The 25,909-nt window shown below is 40.4% G+C and overlaps 1 protein-coding gene across 1 annotated transcript in view; it reads right to left on the bottom strand.

Annotated features, from left to right (window-relative positions):
* Positions 1 to 22,703, bottom strand: part of grm5b (glutamate receptor, metabotropic 5b) — a 49,174-nt gene extending 26,471 nt beyond the window's left edge. Inside the window, exons 1-5 of the mRNA XM_068584499.1 lie at positions 22,365 to 22,703; positions 21,163 to 21,633; positions 20,844 to 20,958; positions 13,545 to 13,619; positions 12,909 to 13,083 (exon numbers count right to left, since the gene is read on the bottom strand). Of these exons, the coding sequence (XP_068440600.1) occupies positions 12,909 to 13,083; positions 13,545 to 13,619; positions 20,844 to 20,958; positions 21,163 to 21,633; positions 22,365 to 22,517 (989 nt within the window). The 5' untranslated portion in view covers positions 22,518 to 22,703. The remainder of the gene's footprint in view (positions 1 to 12,908; positions 13,084 to 13,544; positions 13,620 to 20,843; positions 20,959 to 21,162; positions 21,634 to 22,364) is intronic.
* Positions 22,704 to 25,909: the final 3,206 nt, after the last annotated feature.

The following is a 25,909-nucleotide window of genomic DNA, read 5'->3' as shown; positions in this document are numbered from 1 at the left end:
AAGCAACACATACTTATAGGTGTTCTCTGGAGGCCATATTTTTTGACTGAGGATGTTTTGTGGTTTTCTGAAACACCATTATTTCAATTTGTTTTGTTTTAATTGATATTGCCCTGGCCCTGCAGTGATTCTTGAGCAAAAGCATGTACATGCAGCACTCCACGTTCTGTTGAGATAATATCTGCATTGAGAGGGTGTTTCATCTATCAGTCCACAGCCAATGTAATTAAGATCATTCATTAATATACAGTAAAAGTTTAATTAGGTGTGCCAAAGACTATATTCTTATCTCCTCAAACCTCAGCTCTGGTTTTCATACAAAATTGCCTTGATGGTCTGAAGGACTTTCCCCCCGACACTAGTTTCAAGCAATTGTAAAAGCAGATTATTGTGCAAAAATAACTTTTGCAATAAATTAATTCTGTGGTGTTTGCAGTATTTATCCAGACATCAATAATAATGATCATTGATAATGACTTGTGTTGCACTGTTGTTTAACCACATGCCTTTGCCTCTGGGCAGTCGCCTGTGTCACAGACGTGTTGCCATATACGTGAATGTCTCTATCTGAATGGAAATTATCTCAAATTGATCCGAAAGTGTCCGAGAGAAGAATTCAGAAAGTGCTCTAATTATAGCAAGAGGACACAGATGGAGGCATGTGTATAGTAGACAAGTAAACATCCTAATCTCTCTCTCTCTCTCTCTCAAACTTTCTCTCCGTCACACACTCTCTCGCTATCTCTGTCTTTCTGTAATTTCCTTGCTCTCTGTCTCCAGTGTTGCTATGGTAACAAGCTGTGCGGGGGCTGTGATGTGGCACACATCACACCCGTCTCACTGAGCTCACCGGAAGAGAGGGAAAGTGAGGGAGACATAGACAAATGGGTGACAGGGTTTGGTGTGTTTGGCTGCTGGAGCCCAGGGACGATATCCTTCACTTCCAACTTTACTGTCATCCAGTTGAAGAACTGTGTTGAAACGAGCCGGTAAAAAATATAGATTTAATGGCCTGCACATAATTGAGACGACAGCTGCAGTTTATAAATGTAACCTAAGTATTGAACGGTTGCAATGGTAGTTAAAAGTGATTTATTTTCCTGTAATCTGCTTGCTTGGGCTGATGCTGAACCTGGCTACCACTTGCACATCGCTGTCTGTCAAAAGCTTGGTGATGTTACGATTAAATACATATCAAAGCCATCAAAATTGTTTGACAGTTTCATAAAGTCACCCAACACAGACATAATTGTTGAATACAGAGAAATAGCTCATTAGTCAGAGTTCTGCATGTTAATTATTGTGGTAGGTTACCCTGATTAACCCCATCTTGATCACAGTCCACCAAAAACTGTAAGCTGTCAACGTTCAAAATAGAACAATTAGTACTGCAGAATGAAACACAAGTGAATACAAAGATTCAGGCTATAAACTAATGCTGCCACTGTGTTCATTAAAAGCAACAAATAGCACCTGGTGTGAATTAGAGCCTAAACTGTTCTGTGGATCACTTGGGAACATTAAACGCCCACTGAAGGAGAAGCTGTGGCTCATCAGACCACAATAAAGAGGGTCTATACAATTGAGCAAAATGGCCCTGGACTTCTTACCAAACTTTCTGTAATTTAACTTCTAAGCAGACTCCAAAGACACTCCAGTATATTGGAGATCATTAAACGTATGCAGCCGTAGTTCAATCACTCCAAATGCCTAATAGTGACTGTATCTGCGGATTGGTTTGATTTTCCTGACAGCTCATTCATTGGGGTTCAACTTTCTCTGTAAGGGATTTGAATTGGCAGTCATGGACCTTTGTGTCACTTCCCCTCTTCTTTCTTGCTTTTGAAGGGTCATCTCATTGTTAAAATCAAGGTGAAATCACTCAGCAACAGCAGACACAGATCACATCATTTAAAAAATGATGTTCATCATTGCTTACTTATTTTGAGAGAGAAAAAACTAAAAGTCAAAAAAGCTTTTGGCTGTAAAAGGACAAGAAAGCCCTAAAGTCAAAAGCAACAAAAGAAAGAGAAAGCTGCTTGAGAATCGGGCCAACGGCATTACATGACCACCAAAATCACCTCTACAATCATATCTGTTGTGAAAGGTACAATTATGTGTTTGGTTTGCTTTGTATATCTGGGTTAACATGACAGGTTGAGTTCATACAGATGTAATAACACTTATACTATTAGTACAAGAATACAACACTGTGTGTAATTGGGGTTGAGAAAATATAATGATTGCACTTTCTGAATGTCTTAAGCTTGTTTTTCTGCCAAAACAACCACCTTTTCAGTTTCCACAGCATTTCTCTTCATTTGGAACTATACAACGAATAGTCAAGCCGGAGTAACTCGGTCCATTTCTTAAATATATTTGGAAGAGTCAAGGCAACCCATTTTCAGTTAACATGTAATTTAATTTGATGACCCATTTCATACCGTGGCCCATTAACACATTAGGCGACTGAACAAATTGCCTGATGTGATGAATGGAAAGAAGCATCTGTTTTACTGAGCCCGTCAGGAAGAGCTGACTTCTGAAACATCTGTATAATAGACAAAGGAGAACAGTTAATGCAATACTGAGGATTAGGGGCATTCTTTTGCTCAGCCTGTGTCATGAATCCCGTTTGTTCAAGTGCTCTCTTTTTTCTGTGCTGTGCATACGAAAGCAGAAAATCCATTTCAAAACAGGGTATTTGACAAAACAGTCGAAAGCTTTCATTTTTCCATATTAACATCTTTTGTTTCACGAGAGGTCCGCCATTTCTCAGAGGCATCACGGTTCATATTTCTCATAATTACCATTGCCAGGTTTAGAGTCAGAGCTAAATAAAGGCCAATTCATTTCCTGTCCAGGCACTTTAAAAGATGGCAGGGCAATTATTTACACATAGCCTTTCAACTGTGTGATGGACACTAAGGAAGTGTGTCTTGAAGAGGAGGGAAAGAGGCTGAAAAGGTGCCACAGATTATGGAAATAAAGTAGAAAGAGGCAGAAAGTATAGGCACTGATTGGAAGGACAAAAGAATCCGAGGAGCAACGGAGGTTATTGATGAAATTAATTTATTCACGTCGACGTGAAACCGGGGTAAGAAAAAGTGAAGTTCAATGAATGTGCAGAACATTAGCATATCTAAAAAATGAGACAAAGGGGGAACCCTTTAAATTCCTGTGTAGATTACTATAACGACGACTATAAAGGATTAGTTTTGGTGTGTGAGTGTGCAAGTATGCTGAGCCACTAGGCTGACGTAACTGTTAATCTCACAGCGTAAATCTCAGATATTGAGCAGCGAAATGACGAACTGAGAGCTTACAAAAGCCTCACCACACAAACTAAACCATTTGTTGTGTCAAAAAAACAGAATAAACATGCATTCAAAAAAGGACACATATATTAAATCGTTCCTACTATCACTGTCTCTCTGCCCGTATGTCTGTCTGCCTGCCTGTCTCCCCTTCCTATCCTCTCTAAATCCCAGCACTTTTCCCATTGGAGCGCTGAGAGGATAAGGCCATTTCCTGGGAGAGCAATAAGAGGATGAGTATGTGTTTGTAGGAGTGTTTGTGTGTCAGCCCTTGTCCAAGTGCGTGTATGCGCACATTCAATTTTACATGTCATGTGGGTAAGTCAACTGTATGTATGTGTGTGTGCGCGTGTGTGTCTATATGCCCACAGGTCTGCCCTAAAAAACATCTTAATTCCCTGTCAAGAGACTCTGAGAGTTGGAATATCCATTAGAAATTCCTGTGGATTCTTCTTTTGTTCTTGAATCCTCATTCTGCAGAACGATCAATCGCGTTCATTAATCAGCCGCTCGCTTTCAGTGGAAACAGAGAGAGAAAAGATGAAGAGGATGTGCGGCAGCAGAACTGCTTAATCATTTGATTTTTAGAGGGGGAAAAAGCCACTCATATGTTGATGCATTCAAAAGTATGAATAGTATAGAACCAGAAAGGATTGCTATCACCAGTCTTTACTTTTACTTTATTTTACTTTATTCCTTAAATATGCTGTTTAACAAAAAAATACTGGACGTTTAAACTGTTGAAATGTGTGTGATTTTAAAGTTCAGCAGCCTTTTGATCATCTGTCTTAGAGGACTTCACCCAAACTGACAGCTAAAAATTAAAGTCAAGGTAGAGGTTCGATAGGGTTTAAAATGTGAAGAAATAAACCTGCTGAGTTCTTTGATATGTGGTTGACACTTATGACACAAAGTGAGAAAGAGATCCAAGGAACTTTCTCTTTGGAATTCACAGAGAAGGAAAGGAGCCTGATGTTGTACAACAAAAGAATGTCAATAACAAAAACACATGTCAAATCCAATAAAAGTCGATGGCCCCTTTTCTGACACATTACCGAATATGTGCATATTTGTCAAATAATGTTCAATTTTATATTGAATAAAGTTAAGGTTCTTGGCAATGATTGGAATTAACTTAATGTCAAAAACGGTCCCGGTCGAGTTCCCTGGGTCTGCATTGTTCTGTACACATCATGAAAGTAAGACAAAACTCTTTGTACAAGTGCACATTTCTGAAAGAAATGAAGCTCTGGAAGAAGACCGAGCTGAAAAAAACATTGGCATCATGAAAAATGGGTTTGACAAAACAGTGACAAGATGCACCACATCTTCAAATGGTCTCGACCAATAATTGTGCTGTCTGCATTATCCAAACACTCTTCCTACTGACAGCCTCGCAGTAACATTTCCAGAGGTCTTTGAGCTGCACATTTTGAGAGGAGCACAGAGTGTGGTGTAACACAAACCAAAATTACCATAAAGTGATCTGTCAAGCTTTAACCCGGCAGCAATCTTCAGCACTGTAAAGTGAAGCCAATGCAGAAGGGGCTTAAACTTGCATTCTTTCTAATGGCCATCAGTGGGCGTCTCCTCTGGCTGCAAAAGAAATACGATTGTATAGAACTCGATGAGAAATTGATTCTACTTTTTACTTGATTTATTACTAGTAAACATTGTAAACACTAGTTTCAAGTTTTCTTCAATACAGCATGAGGTTTATTTAGTAAATAATGGTCCGACTTAGAGTAAAACACTAAAGCAGGGTGTGCTTTAGGGCGTAGCCACCACAGCGATGTGCTTTCAGAACATAAAAGTTAATTGTAACGTGTGTCTTATTCCGCATGCAGCTGTACTTAACTCAAGGTTTCAATATGGCAATCCATAAACCAATAGATAAGACAAAGTCAAGGAGAATCATCGCTCCAACTGTTCCAGAAGTAGGAAATCAAAGACCTTTTAAATGCGTACTAACAGTCAAATAGTAACAGACAGAATAAGTCTATGCCTGTCACGGCTAGTACAGACATGTCTGATATGACAGGAGGGCTTTCCTGGACTAAAGGGATTCATTCAGAATTTAGTTAATTACTTGATTAGTTGATTTAATAAATCTGTAAAACTGAGTTTATCCAAAATGAATCATCCACAAGCAGCATTTTCAATAGTTTGTTTACCGCAGATGTGCTAATAAGTTTCTTTGAAATAAGTCATTCAGCATTAAAAACCACTAATCGATTTAAGATATCTAAGTCAACTAAGACCAAAACAGACCACGCCCTAAATAACAGCAGCACAGAGAGGACCAAGCAGAGATAACAGCTACAAAGTTGGAAACCTGAAACTAAAGAAAAGACGCATGTAAGCGCCTGTGCTGTATTTTTTATTTTTTTGGATAGCTTGCATTAAGTTAAAGAAGCTAGAGGCCATCCTAGACATGACATCAGGACTTGTTCACTGAGGATAAGCTATCAGTGTTTTTTGCAAAATCAGACCAGTCAGATGGACATAGGCTAATTTTTTTCTCCAAGGAATAGAAATATATTTTCGGGGAAAATGGAAGTTCGGTCCCTCAGCTAGATGCCCCTGTTCAGAACAAGTTTTCAGTCATTAGCACAGATTTCTAATGTTACATTTCTTAACCCAGTTTAGACATACTTCTAGTGTTCCCTCACAAGTCAGAAATAGAGTCAAGAACATGGAGTATGTGTGTGCATTTGTGCATGTGTGTACGTGTGTCTGTTTGTGTGGAAATGTGTCCCACCGTGGACCCCCGAGAGAAGCCAAAGACCACATATTGATCTCACAACCTTTACCGATCGGACTGTACCAAGATTACCCGCTCACGAAACCTAGTCACACGCACACACACACACTTCTATGACCTGCTTGTTATCTTTTTTTCTGTTGAAATGTATGGCCAACACTCTTATTTATCTGTGTGTTTTTCCTGACCCTTGTTCAGCACTTTGTGACCATCTGTCTGTAAAAAGTGCAATAAAATAAACATTACTTACTTACATTTCAATATCTGAGATGCACAAACTCATAAACATCTTGAACCATCATTCTTTTAAACATATTCCCCTGTGTTTAATTACCAGCCATCTTTTAATGCAAAGCTAGGAGAAAAAAAAAGAGGAAAATTAATTTGAAATGTTTCACCAATTAAATGACACTAAACAGCTCCTGTTTTAATTAAGGGTGAATTAACATGATACTATAATACAGACTGGAAAAGGCTGTGTTTGTGTGCGCATGTACAGTATGTGCGAGTGTGTGTATCAGCACCTCTGTGTGTTAATGTGCGCCTGTGTAAATGTGTGTTTGTAAGGGCAGATGCATCCCAAAACCGGCAGTAATGTGTAAATTACACTCCTACTGCAAGCAATTTGCTTTTCATGTCTGACACAAAATCTTTTTATTACAATTTAAATGCCATACACACACAATACCGGTCTTCTTCGCTCTGCCCTCAAGTGCTAATCACTCCTCTCTTCAACCATCTTCGCCCTTCTTTCCATTTCCTCTCCTTTCTGCGTCTTTCTTCCCTCTCCTCTGCCCTCACTTTGTCTTTAATCTCCTCTCACCCCCGTGCAGGTGTGCCATACCCTAAAATTCAATTTTAGAGACGAGCAGCTTTGAGACATCTCAGAGCCACAGGATTCCATTTAACGTCTCTCTTTGAAACTCCTCTCAATTTAAAACCACGAGAAAGTGCGGCCTTCGCAGACAGCTGTGGTGAGAGGTGGGACACGGCGGGGATCTGACCTCTGGTAGACGTTCGGTACCGGGTCTCAGTTCGCATGAGTCACACTCTTACACTCTGACAAAACGCAAGCAGCTGGATTCAGAGAGGGATAGAGTGACGATGAGATGAAGTCACAACTGAGAGGTAAGAAAACAAATAAGATGAGAAAAAAAGTTTATAATAATGAGGGAGAGTGAGACGAAGATGAGACATTTGAGAGAGTTATCCGAGATTAGAGGGCATTGGGGTTGTAGAGTATCAGCACAGACGTCTTCAGGCACTTGTCTGGATTTCACTGAAATGTCCATTGGCATTATCAACGCCATTTCTTCCCACTTAGGATCCACAGAAAAACCTCTACACGTTTTCTAACACACACACACACGCACACACACACGCACACACACGCAGATACACCCACACATGCACATAGCCATTCATATAAACACGTGCATACGCCACATGTAAACCCAGCTGCTATGCTGGATTCATCCAAATATGGCAGGGGATATTTCCATAGCAACAGCAGGCAGAAGGGGTGCAGACTTGTGCTGGATGATCTCCAGGCAGCTTTTTTGACTTTTGAATCAAACTATTCTCTTTCGATTCATTCAACAGTATAGTCGTTTCCTAGCAGTCTGAACATCTGCCTCATTTGAACACACAGATAATCCAGCAGATGGTAACATTTGGCTACACTGCTTGAATCGTAAGGTTGCAAATTTACATGTATTGTTGTCTTTTTTACATCTATACTATAGTTATATAATTTGTATTTTTTGATATACTATAGTTATATAATTACTATTTGAACTTTTTAACCAATTATTTGGGTGATTTTTAATCAATTTGGATGTCCACATCAAGGACATGCACAGCACAGAACTCTGTTTGCTGTAAATTTATAAATGTTGGAGTGGATTTACAGTAACCAGCAAAAGGGAAACAGTGCCAGGAGGGGAACATACTTCAAACTGACCATAAAATACAAAGATGTTTTTGCTGAAGTCAACCACATGATAAGTCATAGCGAGTATCACTGGCTGCCCTGCTTGGTCTGGTTGGAAATGTTTTGCGAGGGACACTGCATTTTGTGTGAGCGTGTGTGTGTGTGTGTGTGTGTGTGTGTGTGTGTGTGTGTGTGTAAATTAAAAACACACAAGCACACACACACAATCTGAAATCTTTCTGTAATACGTCATTTAAAGGATTAACAGTTTGTGATTATTTTGTAGACTAACAAGTCAGACAGCATTTGTCCACGGCTCTGCCAAAGAGGCATCATCACAAAGAACCGTGTTTGGACGAACACAATATGTATTTCGGGCGGTGGATCTTGGTATGGTTGCAAAATGTCGTAGGAGGAAATGTCATTTTATAATTGGGGACTGAAACAGATTAATTTAAGTGGTATAGATAAGACATTATTTGAATTTGAGAAAGGAGATAATTTTTCGCTTGAAGAGGATTTAGGAAAAATCTATTGACATGAGACCATGTGAATTTGTGCCCATAAGTGTGTGTGTAAATGTAGAAGTGGTGGTGTATGTGTGTGTGTGTGTCCCATGTGGCTAGATATTTATCTCAGCATAGCTATAATAGCTATTAATTACCGTAATAGGTCTGTAGCCTGCTGGCCCAATAAGGAATTATAGGACAGAAGCAATCAATACACTCAGGCTCCAAATCCAGACCGTGTCTCATAGTCTTCTTGTGATGTAGTAGTTAACCCTCGGACCTGATGGGTTTTTTTATGGTTTATTTCTAGAACACAAAGATAGAAAATAAACTAAAGCAAGAAACACAGTGGAACTGAAAATGGGCTGCAGCTTTTTCAATTAACATTTAAACTTTCCCTTTTATAAAAAAAATAACTGGCTATGGTAGTATTCCTGATGTCATTTTAAGGTCTTCACTGCACTAAATAATCTCTTTCTAGATTAGGCTCCTGTTTATGGAGTATTATGTCAATGGACTAGTCAACTGTGGGCTCACACACATTAGGCAAAGTTTACACTATATAACTTTTAAAGTTGTCAGAATACCATGCGTGAGACAGGGTTTTCGTTCCCAAGCAATCCACGGATCTTTCCTTGTAGTCATGATTGTTGGCACTGGCAGGCGTGTTGAACAAAATAGCCCGTTTCCACACTTCTTCATTATTTATATCCTGCTTCCTGAAGGTGCAACCACAGCTTTGGTCCGTGTTTTAAATGCAACACAGACAGTAAAGCGTCTATTACGGGCAACCCCTCCCACGGGCTTCCTCTCAACTCGTGTCTTGCACTTGTGGGGCTTTTTTTGAAGAGTTCTAAAAACTGTAAACGAGTGGAAATTCAGAGGCAAAGTTCATGAGTGAAGGACAAATTTGCACTGAGCCTGTAAAAAAAAATAATTCTGAGCCAACTTTAATTTAATGGTCCACTCAAAGTGCAATGTCACTGCAATGTTCATTTTTTTAATTTCAAAATGGTAAATAGTACAGATACTAGGTTGAGAAGTTGAGAACTTGCTATCACTGTCTTCAATAATGTGACTTATCATTAAACGTATCAGGAGCAGAGTACTAAAGCCGTGTCACAGAGGACCTTTTCAGACGAACATGTTTAGTCTCAGTGTTCATGTCAAAAAAGTGTTTCTCAAAAGGAGTTCCCTATGAATGGTTTGAGGATTAAGATCAAATAAAAAAACGGAGGATTCATCACCAATTCACAAAAAAGCCACACCATTACAACTGACACATATCTAGGCAATGTTAGATGCAATAATACAGAAAAACATTAATTATTGTACCTTATCCAGCACACAGCATATCCCAACAGTAAAAATGCAATCTGGAGATCTTGTAGTAGTCTAATGACCATGCTTATCTGCCCTAGGTAACTGAATAATCTTCGATGTGCTCTTGTGGTAATATAATTATCCTGGTGTTAAACGGGTGTCTGCCCAACTGGGCTAATCAGAAGTTCCTTCCACAGACCTCCAGTGAGCAGAGCACCCACCCGTGACCATCTCCCAATTTACAACTACAGCCCGTTTATGATACTGACGCTAACTAAGGCTGATATTCAATTAACCGACCTAATCAAGACAGACTGGCCAGAGATGGACTACAATATATACTGTACTATTTTAACAAGCCTTTAGGTTCCATATTCAGCCTCGGGAAACTCATTTCTTCACACAAGTGGAAAGCTAAATATTGTGAGAGCTTTAGTTGATTTAAATACTTTTTCCACTTCGAAACTATGACATAAGAGAGAGTGTTGCAATTGGTTTTTAGATGGTGTTGCATAATTTAAGGAACCTGTTGGCGTTTCATGTCAAGTCGTTTTAATTTAAACAATTTATGCCAGCTAAAATGTCATGATTTAACAACTCAATTTAATATCAAATAACACTTTATTTGGTTGATTGTTGGCGTAAACAGCAACTTGCTGTGCCGAATTTCAGAGCCAATGTGGTGTACCATAAGTGGTCTTTTTCTCTTTCTTTTGTATTCACATTTATTCATCCAAGAATTATTTAGCTTTACTTGCTAATTTGTCCAATTCCCTATGATATGCAGTCATGGCCTCTGCTTATTTTTTACCTGACAGAAACGGGCTTCACCAAGAAAGTGTAATGCGAGAGACAATCCCGCTATCCCCCTGATCCCACTCTCCTGCATGCGGGTGCTCTGAATAACAAGACACCAAGACAAACCAAACACATAACAACCCTCAACAGTTCCCAATTCCCCAAAACCATAAACTGGGTTTTTTGGGACGAGCCAGTCTTATGCTGTATTCACACTCCGATTGACACAGCAGAAAAACAGCCTGCTTGTTCAAGCATTCGTAGAGGTAGTTGTCGTTAAAAAAAAAACTGGGAACTTGCAAACAGCATTCTTTAGACTAAGCTCAATAGAGTGAAACAAAAAAGGTTTCTGTAGCCCCCGAACTGAGAATTAGGGTGATATGTAAAATTAATAATAAATCATTTAGCGTTGGCGTTTTCACCCTCTGAGAACGGCAATTATATTTTTTTTAATCCACTTCCACATATTCACACTTGAGAGCTTTCATTATATTTCTCCTGCTAGCCATTGGAAGATGAGGTGCACATTCACAGTAACTGTTACAGGACGGGAGAAGCGGGCAATTTTCAAAACAGCTGCATTAAACTGAAACTGTCCACCAAACCATCTGCATTGTAAATAGTCACAACTTAAAAACATCTGAACAGAGTGTGGTTTCGTACTTTACCTCACTCTCAGCAGGATGACGACGATGATGATGTAGATGAAGATGATGACGATGAATAAGATGAGTGATGAAAAATGAGCATCGTGGTGGCGATGACAACAAAAATGATGCTGGCTACGATTTAGTTACGGAGCACAGATCTCTGCGGGAGGAGTAGAAAGGAATTGAATGGAATTACATCTGTGGCATTAAAAATGGTAAACACATGATGATGGGTCCAAACTATTCAAAGTATTTTTTGTCCATATTGGCTTGCATCGGTGCTAAATTACATTTTCTTGTCGTGTTTATTACACAGTTGGCATGGCAACTAAAGGGCTGAGAGGAAGTGTTCATGCACATACACACAAACACACACACACACACACACATACATATATATACACACACATGCACAGATGTAGATAAAAAACAACCCATTTGGGAGGTTATTTTTGCAAGTGAAATGTAGGAGGAACTCATCTATGCGAGAACAAAGCTTAATGTGAAAACCAACAAAACAGCGTGTCTGTCCATGTGCGTTATTGTGAATGTATAAAAGGGCAACAATGTCTCTTGCTGTGTACGGTTTGGCTCAATAGTCTATTTGGGTATTTACCGCCATTCAATAAACTCTCCATACCTGTGATACAAAGACTACTGCTCCACCATTTTTCAGAGGCATGGCAAAAACTTTCTCCAAACAAGTCGCAGAGCGTCCTTGGACTCAAACAAGAGTTTGGTTTACCAGTCAGAATAAATATTACCTGTTGTTCAGTGGTAATGTCAACTGCTGGCTACAACTCTATATAAATAGTATACATTATAGAGCACACTTCCACAGCAGAAGCAGGCCTTAGCCACCGAATGAATGAATGACCTCATCCACAATGAGGTCATTCATGTTTTTATGCATATTTATGAAAGAAACAAACTAGACTCTAAACCGATTCCAAAAGTAAAAAAGTCTAAAAATGAGTCTATTTTAGTTAAACTAACACAGCGATTGATCCATCAGGATTATCAGTAAATTGCTTAATAATAAAAAATTAAAATTAAAAATCAGTTGTTCAGTTGGGCAATATTTGGTCAGTTCCCTTCATCTGGAGATGTGTGCAGAAGAACAAAGAAATGTGGGGAAATGCAACCAGCCCTGCAGGTCAAAGACCAGGTTGAAGTTACTTTGAAGTGTGATAATCACCAGCTGGATGCAGTTTATGTACAGAACTTGGTTGAAATTAGTAGTGCATATTTACCAGCTGGGCTCTTCATATTTTAATGTTAATAGCACTGTGTTTATAATCATCAATGGATCCCACAAGAGGGTAATTTTAGAGAAGAGTGTGGAGCCACACGCTCTCTCCATCTGCCCAAAAAAACATCCAGTGGCTGAACGGGGAAACATAGAAAACATGAAAAAAAAAAAAAAAAACATTTCTTCCTAACTTTCCAAAAAGTGATCAAAACTCAGGCGAGTTAACAGAGGAATTGAACGACCCATTGTGATCTCAATCACATTAATAATTTCCTGGGGGAAATCCTGCAATGTATATCCCTCATTTATAGACATATACCACTATTCTTCGTAGTACAGTACAACTTTGTAGCTCCACTGACCTGCCGATGAGTACGAACTCTCCTACCAGCCCCTGGCGTCGCATGGCCATGAGAATGTTGCGGACAGTCATGCCTTCACAGAAACATGCCACCACCCTGGCTTTAGGCAGGTGGCCCCTCAGTCTCTCCAGCAGCCGATCAAAGCTCTGCTCTCCGGCATTGCTCCAGATTTTACCTGAGAAAAACAACACAAACACGCTCTGTGACGGATTCGATCGGTTTGGAGCTCTGCTGCTTCGTGTGTTGTAAAGTGCAGAGTTTCTTTTGGGGTTTCTTTGTCATAGTTTTTCTATTTTATTGTGCTCAAGTGTCAACCACCTGACACCCGCAGTGTGAAAACGGGTCTTCGAGGTAATAGAATAACAGGTTGATCTTCTTTGTGAAATGCACCTTGTGTCTTCATGTTTAGTAGATGTCTGTAAGTTGTGGTGGCAGGTAAATGTATTTTAACTGTTGACACCATGGTGCACCGTAAAAAAAAGCAGAAATGGAATCAGATGCAGGTGCTGCTTATTGTAAAATACTAACGAGCGTTACACCTACTGGACACCCACAAAAATCCAATGCAGACTTGGCGACACATTTCTGTCCTGTTTGGCTGAGTTAACAGTGGTTGTCTTAAATTGAGTATCTTACCAGAGTGGGCAATACAGATGCCCTCTTTGGCTGCCATGTCCTTGAATGCTTCCATCCCACTTTCACCATAGTTGCCTGGAAGACGATTAAAAAAAAAGGGGAGGGTTGGGGAATATTTAATTATTTCAATTTTGTTTTATAATTATTCAGAAAACAGTTTGAAAGCAGAGGAACATTGATGGATGTGTGTATAGATAGATAGATAGATAGATAGATAGATAGATAGATAGATAGATAGATAGATAGATAGATAGATAGATAGATAGATAGATAGATAGATAGATAGAGACAAATGGATAACGGGGCAACTGTACTTGCCCCGTTCTGCGTATGCAGAAGAAAATGTAAATAATGACAATAAAACAATACATTTTATTCAAGTTTTGGCTGACTTCTGCACACCGAAAAAGGACATATGCTATCATAAATGGTCTAATTCTCCCTAATAGACAATATTGCCCCAAAACACGCCCACTGCAGTAAATTGCCTGCTAGTGCTCGACTCATGAAAGCTCAAATTTATGTCAGAGAAAGCATCTCCCCACTGTGGCACCCGTTTCTTTGCCAGAGAAAGTGGGTGACCTGGAATTTATGCTAATGAATGGTTGTACACACTGGCAAAGAATATGATAGGATTCCCCTCTTTAATTTCTCTTCCTCTCCTTTTTATTCCTTCCCCTACTCTGTGTTGACGCAAGAAAACATCAAAATCTCTTATCTTCAACCTTTTCATTTCTCCAGTTTCTCACTTAATGAGCCTGTTACGTGTTCTAATGTTTCCTCATTTTATAAGAGTATTGCATATTATCAAAGATAGAATGCAGTCTAATTGGGTATTATTGATCTGTGAATCTATCTTAATTGAAGAAGCTAAAAGAAAAGGGAAAAAGAGAAAAAGTGATATGTACAGAGTGAGGGAAAGATAAGATAAATCATGCCAGGAAAGAAAAGCACAACGGAAGAAAGGGGAAAGAGAGGGAGAGGAAATGTATCAGAAAGTATAAGATATCCCACAATCCCTGACCGCTACTACATCTCAGTGTGTGTGTGTGTGTGTGTGTGTGTGTGTGTGTGTGTGTGTGTGTGTGTGTGTGTGTAGTCAGGCCAATGATGAGTGTGGTGGAGCGAAGTGTAAAGTCCTGTAATTAGTGTCTCAGTGAGAGGAATGGGAGACAGATGGTACAGACTGTCCTTCCCCTGCACACATTGACTGACACACACACACACACACACACACACACACACACACACACACACACACACCAAAATCGATAAAGCTTGTAACCTACTTCACTCTGGTCTCAAAAGGGATTTATGTGTGAGACAGTTATCTCACGCACGCACACACACACACACACACACACACACACACACACACACACACACACACACACACACTTGCTTACATGCACACTCGGTAAGCCTATCATGTGTCTCCTCATCACTCCATTTCTGCCTCTCAATCTCTCAGACACACATGTACTCCATGCTACTTTATATTAGCAGCACACGCTCAATAAAATACTAGTGATCCCATCCCTACCAACTAAAAGACCCACCCACAGACACACATTCGTCAGTTTATCATCACTGTGGACAGAATAGGAGTCCATCTGTCCGCTCTTCCTCACCACTGGACCCCAAAGAAACCACATTTTTACACGGTATTTTCCAGCAAACATTGAACTATAACTAAGGCATGCATTCATATTTATACTTATTGTCACTCGATTCGAAGAATATTAACTCCAATGTCAAGCATATCACTAATCATCAAACGGCTTCATCGACTTTGACATGGCCTGTGAATAAATACTGCATGCATACTGTATTTATTCACAAGCCATGTCACAGAATCTTACACTCTTACACACCTGCAACTCCGGCTTCCATTCCCCTCGACCACTTTCTCCCTATTGCCTTAAACCATGCCTTTCATTCATTAAGACTACAGCCATTACCTTCTATGTAGCTCCACGGCGGCCGTCACATTTTGGAGCCAAACTCATCACATAGATCGTAGTGACTTGCTTTGTTTCATCCTCTCTATCGAACAGAAACAACTGGGACATCCAGCACTGAGATTGCACAATCTGTTTTCTTAATACCCCTTAACCCCTTCGTGCTCTCGTCCCTTTATACTTCTCGCTGGTTCCCTCTACAACGCTGTTTCTATATAATCCCTATATCTAAATCTATCATTTCAATGATGACCAAAAAAAGATCAAAAACAGCTTAAAGTAATGTTTTTCCAAAAAACATGAAAGATTAAAAAAAAAGGACAAAAATCTGTTCTCACTGTGTGCATCTCATATGTATGCCCCTCTGCCCTCTTCTTCTTTGATCTCTCCTCCTCAACTTGTTATTCATCTGATATATTGCAATAAATTACAACATGCAATCAAATGCAGAGCTGAAGAGTCTTCTGCTTGCCCTTCGTGGAGCTCCCTCTCCTCCTCCTCTTGCATCTTCTACCCCCGCTTCTTCGTAGCCGTAGATCAAGCAGTGCATTTTAAGACACAGAGACAGGTGCTTCTGTGTCTTTTCTCCCATTGTTTCCATCCCTGCACTCTCCTTCTCACCCTTCCTCCATCCTTCTCAATTACCACTCTCAACCACTTGTCACTCTTATCAGGTCTATTACATGCAATTACATGTTCCCTCCCTTTCCCCTCTCTCACTTCCTTGTCAGTTTCTTCTTTTCAACACTCATTCACTCTGGTCACAGCTTCACCCAGAGAAAAACAACATGCACTCAAAATGTAAACATTATGAAGTAAAGGATATCCTCCTGACAATCCCTCTCCTTTTCTTGTCCTCTCCCAGGTCTCCACTCCCCACCACATATCACATCTGGAGTGCTCCAACAATGTGCAGCTGAATGTCACAAACACAGTAATACCCTGGGGCAGATGCTCCCTGACACTCACACTGTGTCAAACACAGAGTTAAACAAGATTACAGAATTATACGGCTAATGGAACACACACACACACACACACACAAATACATAACAGCATGCATCAGCACACATACTGATTCTGTACAATGTAATTGTGTTTGTATCAGTATCCGTCTACATTATTGAGGAATTATTAAGCAAATGTGAAGTTAGTGACAGACATTCTATTCCTTTTAATGGTGCCACTTAATATGAGGCTGCAGCTAACAGTTATTTTCCTAATTGATTAATATGTCAATTATTTTCTCGATGAATCAATTAATCGTTTGGATTAAAAAAAAATAATGTCTAGGAAGAGCATGAAATCACAATCGCAATTTCTTAAAGCCCAAGTGATTCTCTTCAAATGGGTTGTTTATTTACCACAAACAGTCTATCACTCTAAACAATATTTAGGATGCAGTTATGTTAGACACAGAGAAGCAGAAATCTTGTACTCCTAAAAAAAATAGCAACTGTATATTTCTTCATTAATTTCAGATGAAATGTGCATGTCTGTTCACATGCAAAGGACATAGCTCCAGGCTACAGACAGGCTGCAGAGGAGTTGTATTAACCATTACAAACGTGCACACCATTTGCACTGATGCATGTGCGTGTTCATATACATGTACAGGTGCAGGTAACTACATATGTTTTCGTAAACTATTTCCCCGCAAACACACATCCTCTGGTAAATGCTTTTAACCTGATTTAATGTGGCAACAGCTCAGACATTTTTCTCTCTTAATGACCTTACTAACGTCTGTGCCAATAGGAAATCTCTATTTAATACTCCCTCAGGACTGGCACACCATCTATCTATCTTAACAGAAGCCATTAAATGGATTCCCAGAACATGAGTTCTGCAATCGCAGTCTGAGTCAACTTGAGTAGATATAGGCCTGTGACCCAGGCTCATTACAACACAAAGCTCTCGTTTTATGCGGGCCCACCAGAAACTGGCCCATGGACCACTTTTAAATCTTCACTCTTAGACAACACTGCCAGAGACCACAATAAATACGTGAGCATGTTCAGTCCTTCTCTTCCCCATTCATTATACCTTTTTATACACTGCCCGCCCCAACTCATCCCTGTTTAATCTTCCTCAATCCTGTGCAGGCGATGGCAGTTAAATAGGCACAGGGCATGTCATGCTACAGCGAGAGACGGAGAGAAAGGGATAATGGGAAAAGAAAACAGAGGAGTGGAGAGGAGTAAAAAAAAAATGTAAAAAAAGAAAAGAAATGAGAGAAAGTGAAAACGATAAAAGGGGAGCGAGAGTGAAGAGGAAGAGGTGGAGAGAGGGTTGGCTTGATTTATTGAGAGATTGATCAATTTCTGTTGGAGCGTGCTTGGGGGACACATGTCAAATTTCATGTCAATAATACCCCTTGAGCTGGATTGACTTAAACTGAACCGCGCGACAGAGCGCCTTGAGAGGGAGGCAGAGAAAGAGCGACACAGTGGAGGATGATCATGATTCTCTTTAGAGAAATACGAAATGAAGACTGAAACCGAATCGCAACCAAGTGGCTGAATTATTATTAGTTTGTGTTGTGATCAGACTGACAACAGACCTGTGATCAATAATGGCCAGACTATGCAGTAATTGTATCTCTAGGGTAGAGTGCATATGCATGAAGGAAGTGGCTGGTGGAGGATTCAAGAAGACTGCTGACTGAGGGCAATGTACAGCACCACCCTTTCCCTTCACAGCGCCTAGTGAAGCAGTTAAGCACCTTCAGCTACAGGCTGGTCTCCCGAAGGTGCCCTACAAAGACTTTATTCCAGGAACTATTAGACTTTACAACTTCTCCTCTGTCTATTAAAGCACAGGCTTTAGTGTTTCTGCTTCAATTCCTCCTCTGACTGATGCAGAGTCCCATAGACCTCAGCTCAATGAAAACTCATATATGTCGCATTTGTTGTTATGCCGGTTCACAATGCCTGTTATGCAATTTAGGTTTCAATTCTCTTGATTCTGTTTTCAAGTGTTTAAATAACAGTATATGCAACACAGTTCATCTGAGTTTCTCCATGAACTGCGTAATGACTATACCGGTCTATCTTTTGTGTCTGATTTGTCTGACGATACCAAACGAAGCCAAAGAGATTTCTTTGCTTCGCAAACGGAACAGGAACTGGTCAGAAATTCAGACATGCACGACAAATACCACATGAGAAAGCAACACTCACGACATTGACCTCTCCAATCAAATTATTTCATTATGTCAATGTAATTACTGTCCTGATATTACATGTATTATTCAGTTTCTTGCATATTAGTTTCTATTGTCTCGAGCCTCCAGATGCAAAATGTTAATGTTGAGATTTGATGAGCCCTCCCCCCCATCTTTCTCTATCGCTCTCACTTATCTACCCCAAGTACTTGGTCTTCTGTGGTTTTCTGGCGCTATTATGATTGCGTGCCTTCCCTATTCTCTCTTCAACCCTTGTCCCCCATCCCCCCGATTTATCTTCTTCTTCTTCTTTTCCTCCATAAAGCCATTGTTTTCTCTCTCTCTCCCGCTTTCTTTCTCTCCCCCTCTCGAAAAAAGGGGGCAGTCGACCTTGAGGACCAGTTCCAAGGTCAAACACGCCCGTCTGAGGAAATACAAAGACTCAATACTTTCCTGAAAAACACACACAATTGCACACACATACAACCAAAACCACTCTCTCGAACACAAATGCCTTGACACATAAAACGCTCTATGTCTTGCCACTATGAATAATAGCAGCACACCAGAAAGCACTCATAGGAAGGTAAAAAAAAAATGTCACACACACGACACATGTGTTGTCTTGTGTTCCACCTATCATTGACATAAACAAATGTGGACAGATTAGCAAGTGTCTCAACATCTGCAAAAAAAAACCTTTTCAATTGAAAGAATTACAGTTAATGATCTGATTCTGCAAGGTTTAATTAGCATCCAATCAATGTTGTTAAAAGGTTTTAGTCTGTTATATCTCTCTCTTTGTATGTATGTATGTATGTATGTATGTATATCAGCATACACTGTGTGTGTTTGTGTATAACACCAAGGTTGACAAATACTGGAATTTGAGAGGAATAACACTAATGTAAATAGTCATTGCTTACTTTGCTTAAACTGTAAACAACTCCTGCGCACAAATCCATCAATTCATAAATCATATTGATTATTCTAGAACATTTGTAATTTACAGCTACGGCATTGCTGCAACGACATATTTTGCTTATTTATGAACTTCTTCTCCACTGCATTACCAACACACAATAACAGGCATTTATGTATCTTCCTCTCTCTCTTTCACACACAGACAAACACACATGTGCATACTCAGTACAGATGTAGTATCCACTGACATACATGCACACCGTACCACACACACTTACCCTTCATAGCTCAATTCAAATGCTGCTGTAATGCCCTTAGGCAATGCCACAGGCCAGGATGTAGAGTCCTTTATGTGTGTGTGTGTGTGTGTGTGTGTGTGTGTGTGTGTGTGTGTGTGTGTGTGTGTGTGTGTGTGTGTGTCACTCTCTTCAGGTTCAACAAGCCTTCTCTCAATGGAGCCATGAACACACACGGTGTTACTGCATTGTCCTCCAGTTCATGTAGCTGTCACACTTCCCACAAATAACCCAAATGACACAACTCACTACCTCCTTCAGACTGAGCGAGTGAGTGAGTGATTCAGTGAGTGAGTGAGTGAGTGAGTGAGTGAGTGAGTGAGTGAGTGAGTGAGTGAGTGAATAGGTAAGTATGTGCAGTACATTTCCATTCCTATAACAAAAAGTTGATCACCATTTATGTTCTATGTCTACAGCACACAATCCGTATCCGGTTATCCGTGTTTCTCCTTCCTTCCTTCATCATTGAGGTATCATGCATAGTTTTTGAGGGGATGCCTTCTACTTTGAGGTCAATGGCATCCGTTTGTGGATACTACAGCTTCATCAACTTCAACATCTTCAACTCCGGCTGCAATAATTCAATTTTCATCACATTTACGTGATGATGATGATAGAAATGTTTCTTATTTTGAAACAATCATTCAATGCTGCACTGTTGCTGCGACAAATCTGGATTTTCGATCTGGATCATTGTCTTTGCACTAAAACTTATTTTATTTAAATTTATTTTTTAAAGAAAACAATTCTGCTTTCCACTTCGACTACTATTCCATCTATTTTCAGTCACTCTGAATGAGATACGAGTAAATACAAGTAATTAGGAGTCAAGAATGTAGTTTAGCAAGGCTGAGTACAAGAGAACAAGAAAAAGGAAAAGACAATGTGTGTGCATGTCTGCGCTTAGAAGAGGACTTTAAAAGTCAGAGACATAGTGTGTGGGTGGTTATACCTTCAGTGTGTATAGCAGAAACGTAGCTCCAGTTGTATCTCTTGACAATGTCCACCATAGCTCTTGCCTGCTGGGCATCCGAAGGCACCACCCGCATAAAGTACTTGTAAAGGCTCTGAAACAATGGCAATAAAATCAATGAGTGGCAGAGTTATACCAGAGCATCTTGAACATTCAGTTAAGTACATGTTTCATTCTACATTGTTAAATTAAAGTAGCAGTAATTCATTCTCCCTCCGGTTCTCCCTCTAAAATGTAAAGGCCTACATCCGTACAACTTCAAGGGCCTAGATATTTGTCTCCAGGTACACGGTCTCACCTTATCGCTGAGGTCCATACTGGTGGCAGAGTAGGCAATCTGTGGTATGTTGAACAGTTGTAAAAGGTTCTGGACCTGGATGGCCACTGAGCTTGACCCTGGTCCAATTAAACCCACTATGGGTTTCTTCCCCCGCATTGGAGTAGCAGAGGGGTCTGCACACTTCATCGTCGCTCCGCCACCGCCTCCTCCTCCACCACCGCCTCCTCCTCCCCCTCCTCCACCTCCCCGGGAACCTCCTCCACCCCACTCCTCGGCATCGTCAGAGGAGACAAGCGAATCCCGTATGAACTCGATGCTCTGTTCCAGAGCCACAGCTGAGTGCCAGCAGGAGTCCCGGATCTCGCAGCCCAGGGAGATGTTGGGAAGGATGTGCGGGTCGGTGTTGATGCGGTCCAGTGTGTACATCATGGCCTCCACCCTCTGGATGCCATACTGTTCTCGCACCGCGCCACACTTACGTTCATGTACCTGTGCAGACAGGGTGGAAAAAAAATCAAGTGAAATTGAACTCGGCTTTGGATGACAATGTGGTCTAAATGTTGTCGTTACTGATGATGACATTTGATATTCTGACACGTTGTATTTTTTAGCAGCCTGGATGAACAGTAAGACACGTTTCTTAACTTGGGCTTTAACACCTGCGTGCTACACTGCTGGGCTCATATTGGTTTTATATTCACGTGGCCATGTTCAAAGAGTTATTTTTTCTTACAGCACATGCAACTAATAATAATTGGATTGAAAAAAGCTTGAATGTCAAATAGGTTCCTAGGGAAGCAAGTAGAGTGTGAAGGTTCGTGGAGTCACCTGGTGGTACCTGTTCTGCAAATTTAATCTGTTCTTAATAAGCAGCGCAGCATTGTAACGCACTGTCCAATAGATCGCAAATTTGCATATAAATAATCTCCAATAATTATTTTTAACTCAATTTTCTAAATGTTTCTTTGTTCATTTTAACTTCTGTCACATTTTCAAAGTGACCAGAGGATGTGTTTGTGCTGGGAAATAGTTTACGAAAACATATGTAGTTACCTGCACCTGTAAATGTATATGAGCACACGTATGCATGAGTGCAAGTGGTGTGCACGTTTCTTATGGTTAATACAAATCCCGGCAGGATTACACAAAACCTACAATCACAGAACCAGAATTGACATACAAACCATCCTGCAGACATACACACAAAAACACAGGCTTACCTTGTCAGCAGGAGGCTGATGATGGACGGAGAACAAGGCTCCGATGATGATGTCACCTGGTACGTGTGTTACGACTCGCCGTTCGGACTGGGCAGAGTCAGCTTGATAAGATCCCACCCAAATGGACAGAACTAGCAGCAGCCAAAGCATCATCTTGGTCCGTTGAGGTAACAAAGGAGAAGCAGATCTCAAATTTTGCCTCGAGCCGTCACAGGTAACTACTTGTCCGAGAAACACTTTTCCTGGCCATGGCGAAAGCTTGTGGCACAGCGGAGTTTTTAAGAATGGATGACAGCAATATATTCCTTTTTTCTGACTTGTGGTTCTCTCCCTCGGATGTCAAGCTGGGACCATCACTGCAACAGCTGAGACAGGTGCAGCAGTGCAACCTGGGAAATTCAAAAGAGAATATGGGTTCAGTTTTCAGACTTCAGGCTCCTCCTAATTATAAGGAAGAGTTCGTCTCAGCAGTAACTTTAAGTTTCTAGTTTTTTAGAAATTATTTTGTATATATCTGCCATCCCTGCTCTTCTTTTATTTGATTTTATGACTTATCTTGAGTGTTTAGTTTATTCCATTGATGTTGATGTCTGTGAATGTGGGACGCTACTTTGACAAAAAAATTTCCCTTGGGTATTAATAAAGTACATATCTATCTATCTATCTTACAGGTGACAGACAGACATATTCACATGGACCTGTGAGCAGAAAGGACTGTTAGAATGTGAACATCTTTGCAGCACGCTGACCACACAGGCTGTTTGTAGTTAAATAGTTAATCTATTTACTTCTTTTATTATTACATTCTGTCGACAGTCTCTTATATTTGCTTAAGCTTGACAGACCTTTTTAAGCTTGACAGACCTTTTTACCACTTCAACTGTATCACCAGCTCCCAGTTTGAAATGGATGGGATTCCATCAATGCGTGTGTTGTGTCAGTATTAAGATAAGTTTAGGCCATCATATTGTACACTGAATGGAAATACAGTAAAAACTATCATGAGATTGTAATCTTTATCTTTAAATTTCAAATAAAACGGCAGATAAGAAAACCCACTTCTTGTTAAACACAAGCAGTTTGGGTCAATAAGACTTCTACCAGAGAAAACTATGTATTAAAGCCTGTGATGCTCATATCTTACACTCTCACCTTGTGAAGGTTGACCTTGGGGATGCAAATTGTGTAAATAAAATCAACATAATGATCATTGCAACGGCTATTACAATGAGCAACACAATAAGCTGTAGCTGTGTGTTCTTAATGAAGCTTATTAAGATGACTCGAGAACCGTCTCTAGAACATGTCGTCTTGATTTATGTATCGAGGCTTTACAGACTCTGGCCCAGCTTTACGGCGTTGCCCTTTTATTTCTGGTGCACAGCTCTAAATCACTGTGATCTAAGCGGAGTCACCATCGTCCCCACTGTGTCCACATAATATCAATAACATAACCGCAACGTCGTATCACACCTCAGTGCTGCGGTGAGGAATATTTGGTTGTCCTACAAGCTTAATACAGCACGGTGACACCCACAAAGTCACATGCAACGACTGGGAGTCACATCTATTTATTTAATCTATTTTTCTTATGGTCTTTGAAGATTGAAAAGCCATGATGATCACCGGAAAAAGAATCAAACTTTGTATGTGACACCCTATTCTGCTGCTGTGATGGTATTACTTCAACACCTGCTTTTGGGTGTTCTCTCTAAAGTGGGCCGTTTTCGGTGTCGTTATCACGGTAGAAATTGTTTTGGAGACTGAAACAACGAATTCGGCAAAAACTGTACATTCAGGGGTATTTTGTATTCCTTTTGTTCTGGGACAGAAAGTGGACAATTGCTAGTTCCTTGTTATAAACGATAGAGGTTAGGTAGAAGTGACGACACCCTTTTACGTGATATCGAGCTACAAGAAATACACCAAGCATATGTGTCAAATAGGTTGGGGAGAGTTTCCTCCTTCTGGGTAAACTTTAAAGTAGCCATCTCTCTGCTTTAATAGGCAAGTCTTATAATTTGCTTAACCTCAGTGGAACACAAATACCTAACTGCAATGGAGAATTTTAATTGACCGTAAACAGCAGGGGAGCTGGGACAGTTTAGACAGCAGACGATGGCATCCACTGCTTATGCAAAACAGGATCAAGGTTGTGACAGGGATGTTGGTGGTTAGTTGAGTGGGAAAGGGTAGAGGGAGGGGAGGGAAAAAGAGAGGGAGAGAGAGAGAGAGACATGAAGGGGAAGTCTTGTGAATTATAGAAATAGTGAAAAAGAGAGGGACATTGGAGGAAGGGAAGGAAACAGCGCATGAGATGAAAAGGCGGAATGGGGGAAAATGGAGAGGGAAGAAGGAAAGGTGGGGGAAGAAAGAGAAGGTGGAAGTGCATGGAGAAAGAAGTAGAGGACGAGCGATAGAGCTAGAGAGCTAGAGAGGACGAGCGATAGAGCTAGAGATAAGAAAAGAAACAGGAGTAAGAGAGAGTGATAAAAAGAGGCATCAAGGGACAGAGAGTCTCACTGAACGTAATTAACATGACAGTGTCAGGACTGCAACAGGGCTAACTGCTGCTCCAATAATGAACAATTCAAACAAAACTCTGCTCTCCCTCCCTCCCCCAAATGACGCAATTGTGTCTCCGTCTCCCATTCTCCTTATCTACTGGCACATTAATGTAAAAATATGATTTTTAAACTCTCCTCACTTTAAATTACTCCGCTAAGGCGCACACTCCCACTCACCAAAATCATTTCACCACCCGTCTCTCTCTCCACCGTTTCATTTGCAGGCCTCCTGTATGCCTCTCGCTCGCACACAGTCAGTCACATGCATGCTGTGTCTCTCTGGCGTGTTCCCCTTCTGTGTCTCTCTCTTGTTGCGTAGGCCTAACTGTAGCTGAAGGAAAAGAAAATCAAATCCTCATCCCCTAAACAAACATCTTGCACACGCCATTAGGCTTTTTTATCTCTAGCTCTATCCAAACTACGCACAAGGGCATTATAAAACCTACCAAATCAACTTCTACACAGACATAAACAGACAATGCAGGCAGAGACAAACATGCTCCCTCCCTCTCCATCTTGCTTCACCTTGCTGAGTTTCATTAGAGCTGCTAGTGCTGACCTACTGTTTTATGTGTTGTGAAAGCTTTTAATTTACTACGCATTAAACAAAGACAATAACAATTACAATTCATCAAAAAGAATCCATTTTCTACAGATACATTCTTTTTTTATATATATATTGCAGGGACATCGGGAGTTTTCTCAATAGATTGTCGTTGCTCTTTTCATCATGCGAGCGCTTGACTTTGACTGTAAAACTTTTTCACTGCATATTTTGAATGGGCTAAATGAGGAAAATTAAAGTAAGGCAAATGTAGATCATTCTAGGGGTAAGGGAGCGGGCTGAATGAACACAGCATCGACTGATACCATATCATAGTTTCTGAATTGATTCTCCGGCAACTAAAATGGGTCATACTGCTCTTTTTGTTGTACACAATTTAAGGAAGCAGCAGTATTTTGGAAAGCTTCAGTTAT

The sequence above is a fragment of the Clinocottus analis genome, unplaced genomic scaffold (genome assembly GCF_023055335.1).
Source record: "Clinocottus analis isolate CAN_PGR_092001 unplaced genomic scaffold, fCliAna1.0.p SCAF_2, whole genome shotgun sequence".
NCBI classification, from domain to species: domain Eukaryota; kingdom Metazoa; phylum Chordata; class Actinopteri; order Perciformes; family Cottidae; genus Clinocottus; species Clinocottus analis.
Note: the sequence above shows the minus strand (reverse complement) of the source record. Positions and strands in the feature narration are given on the sequence as shown.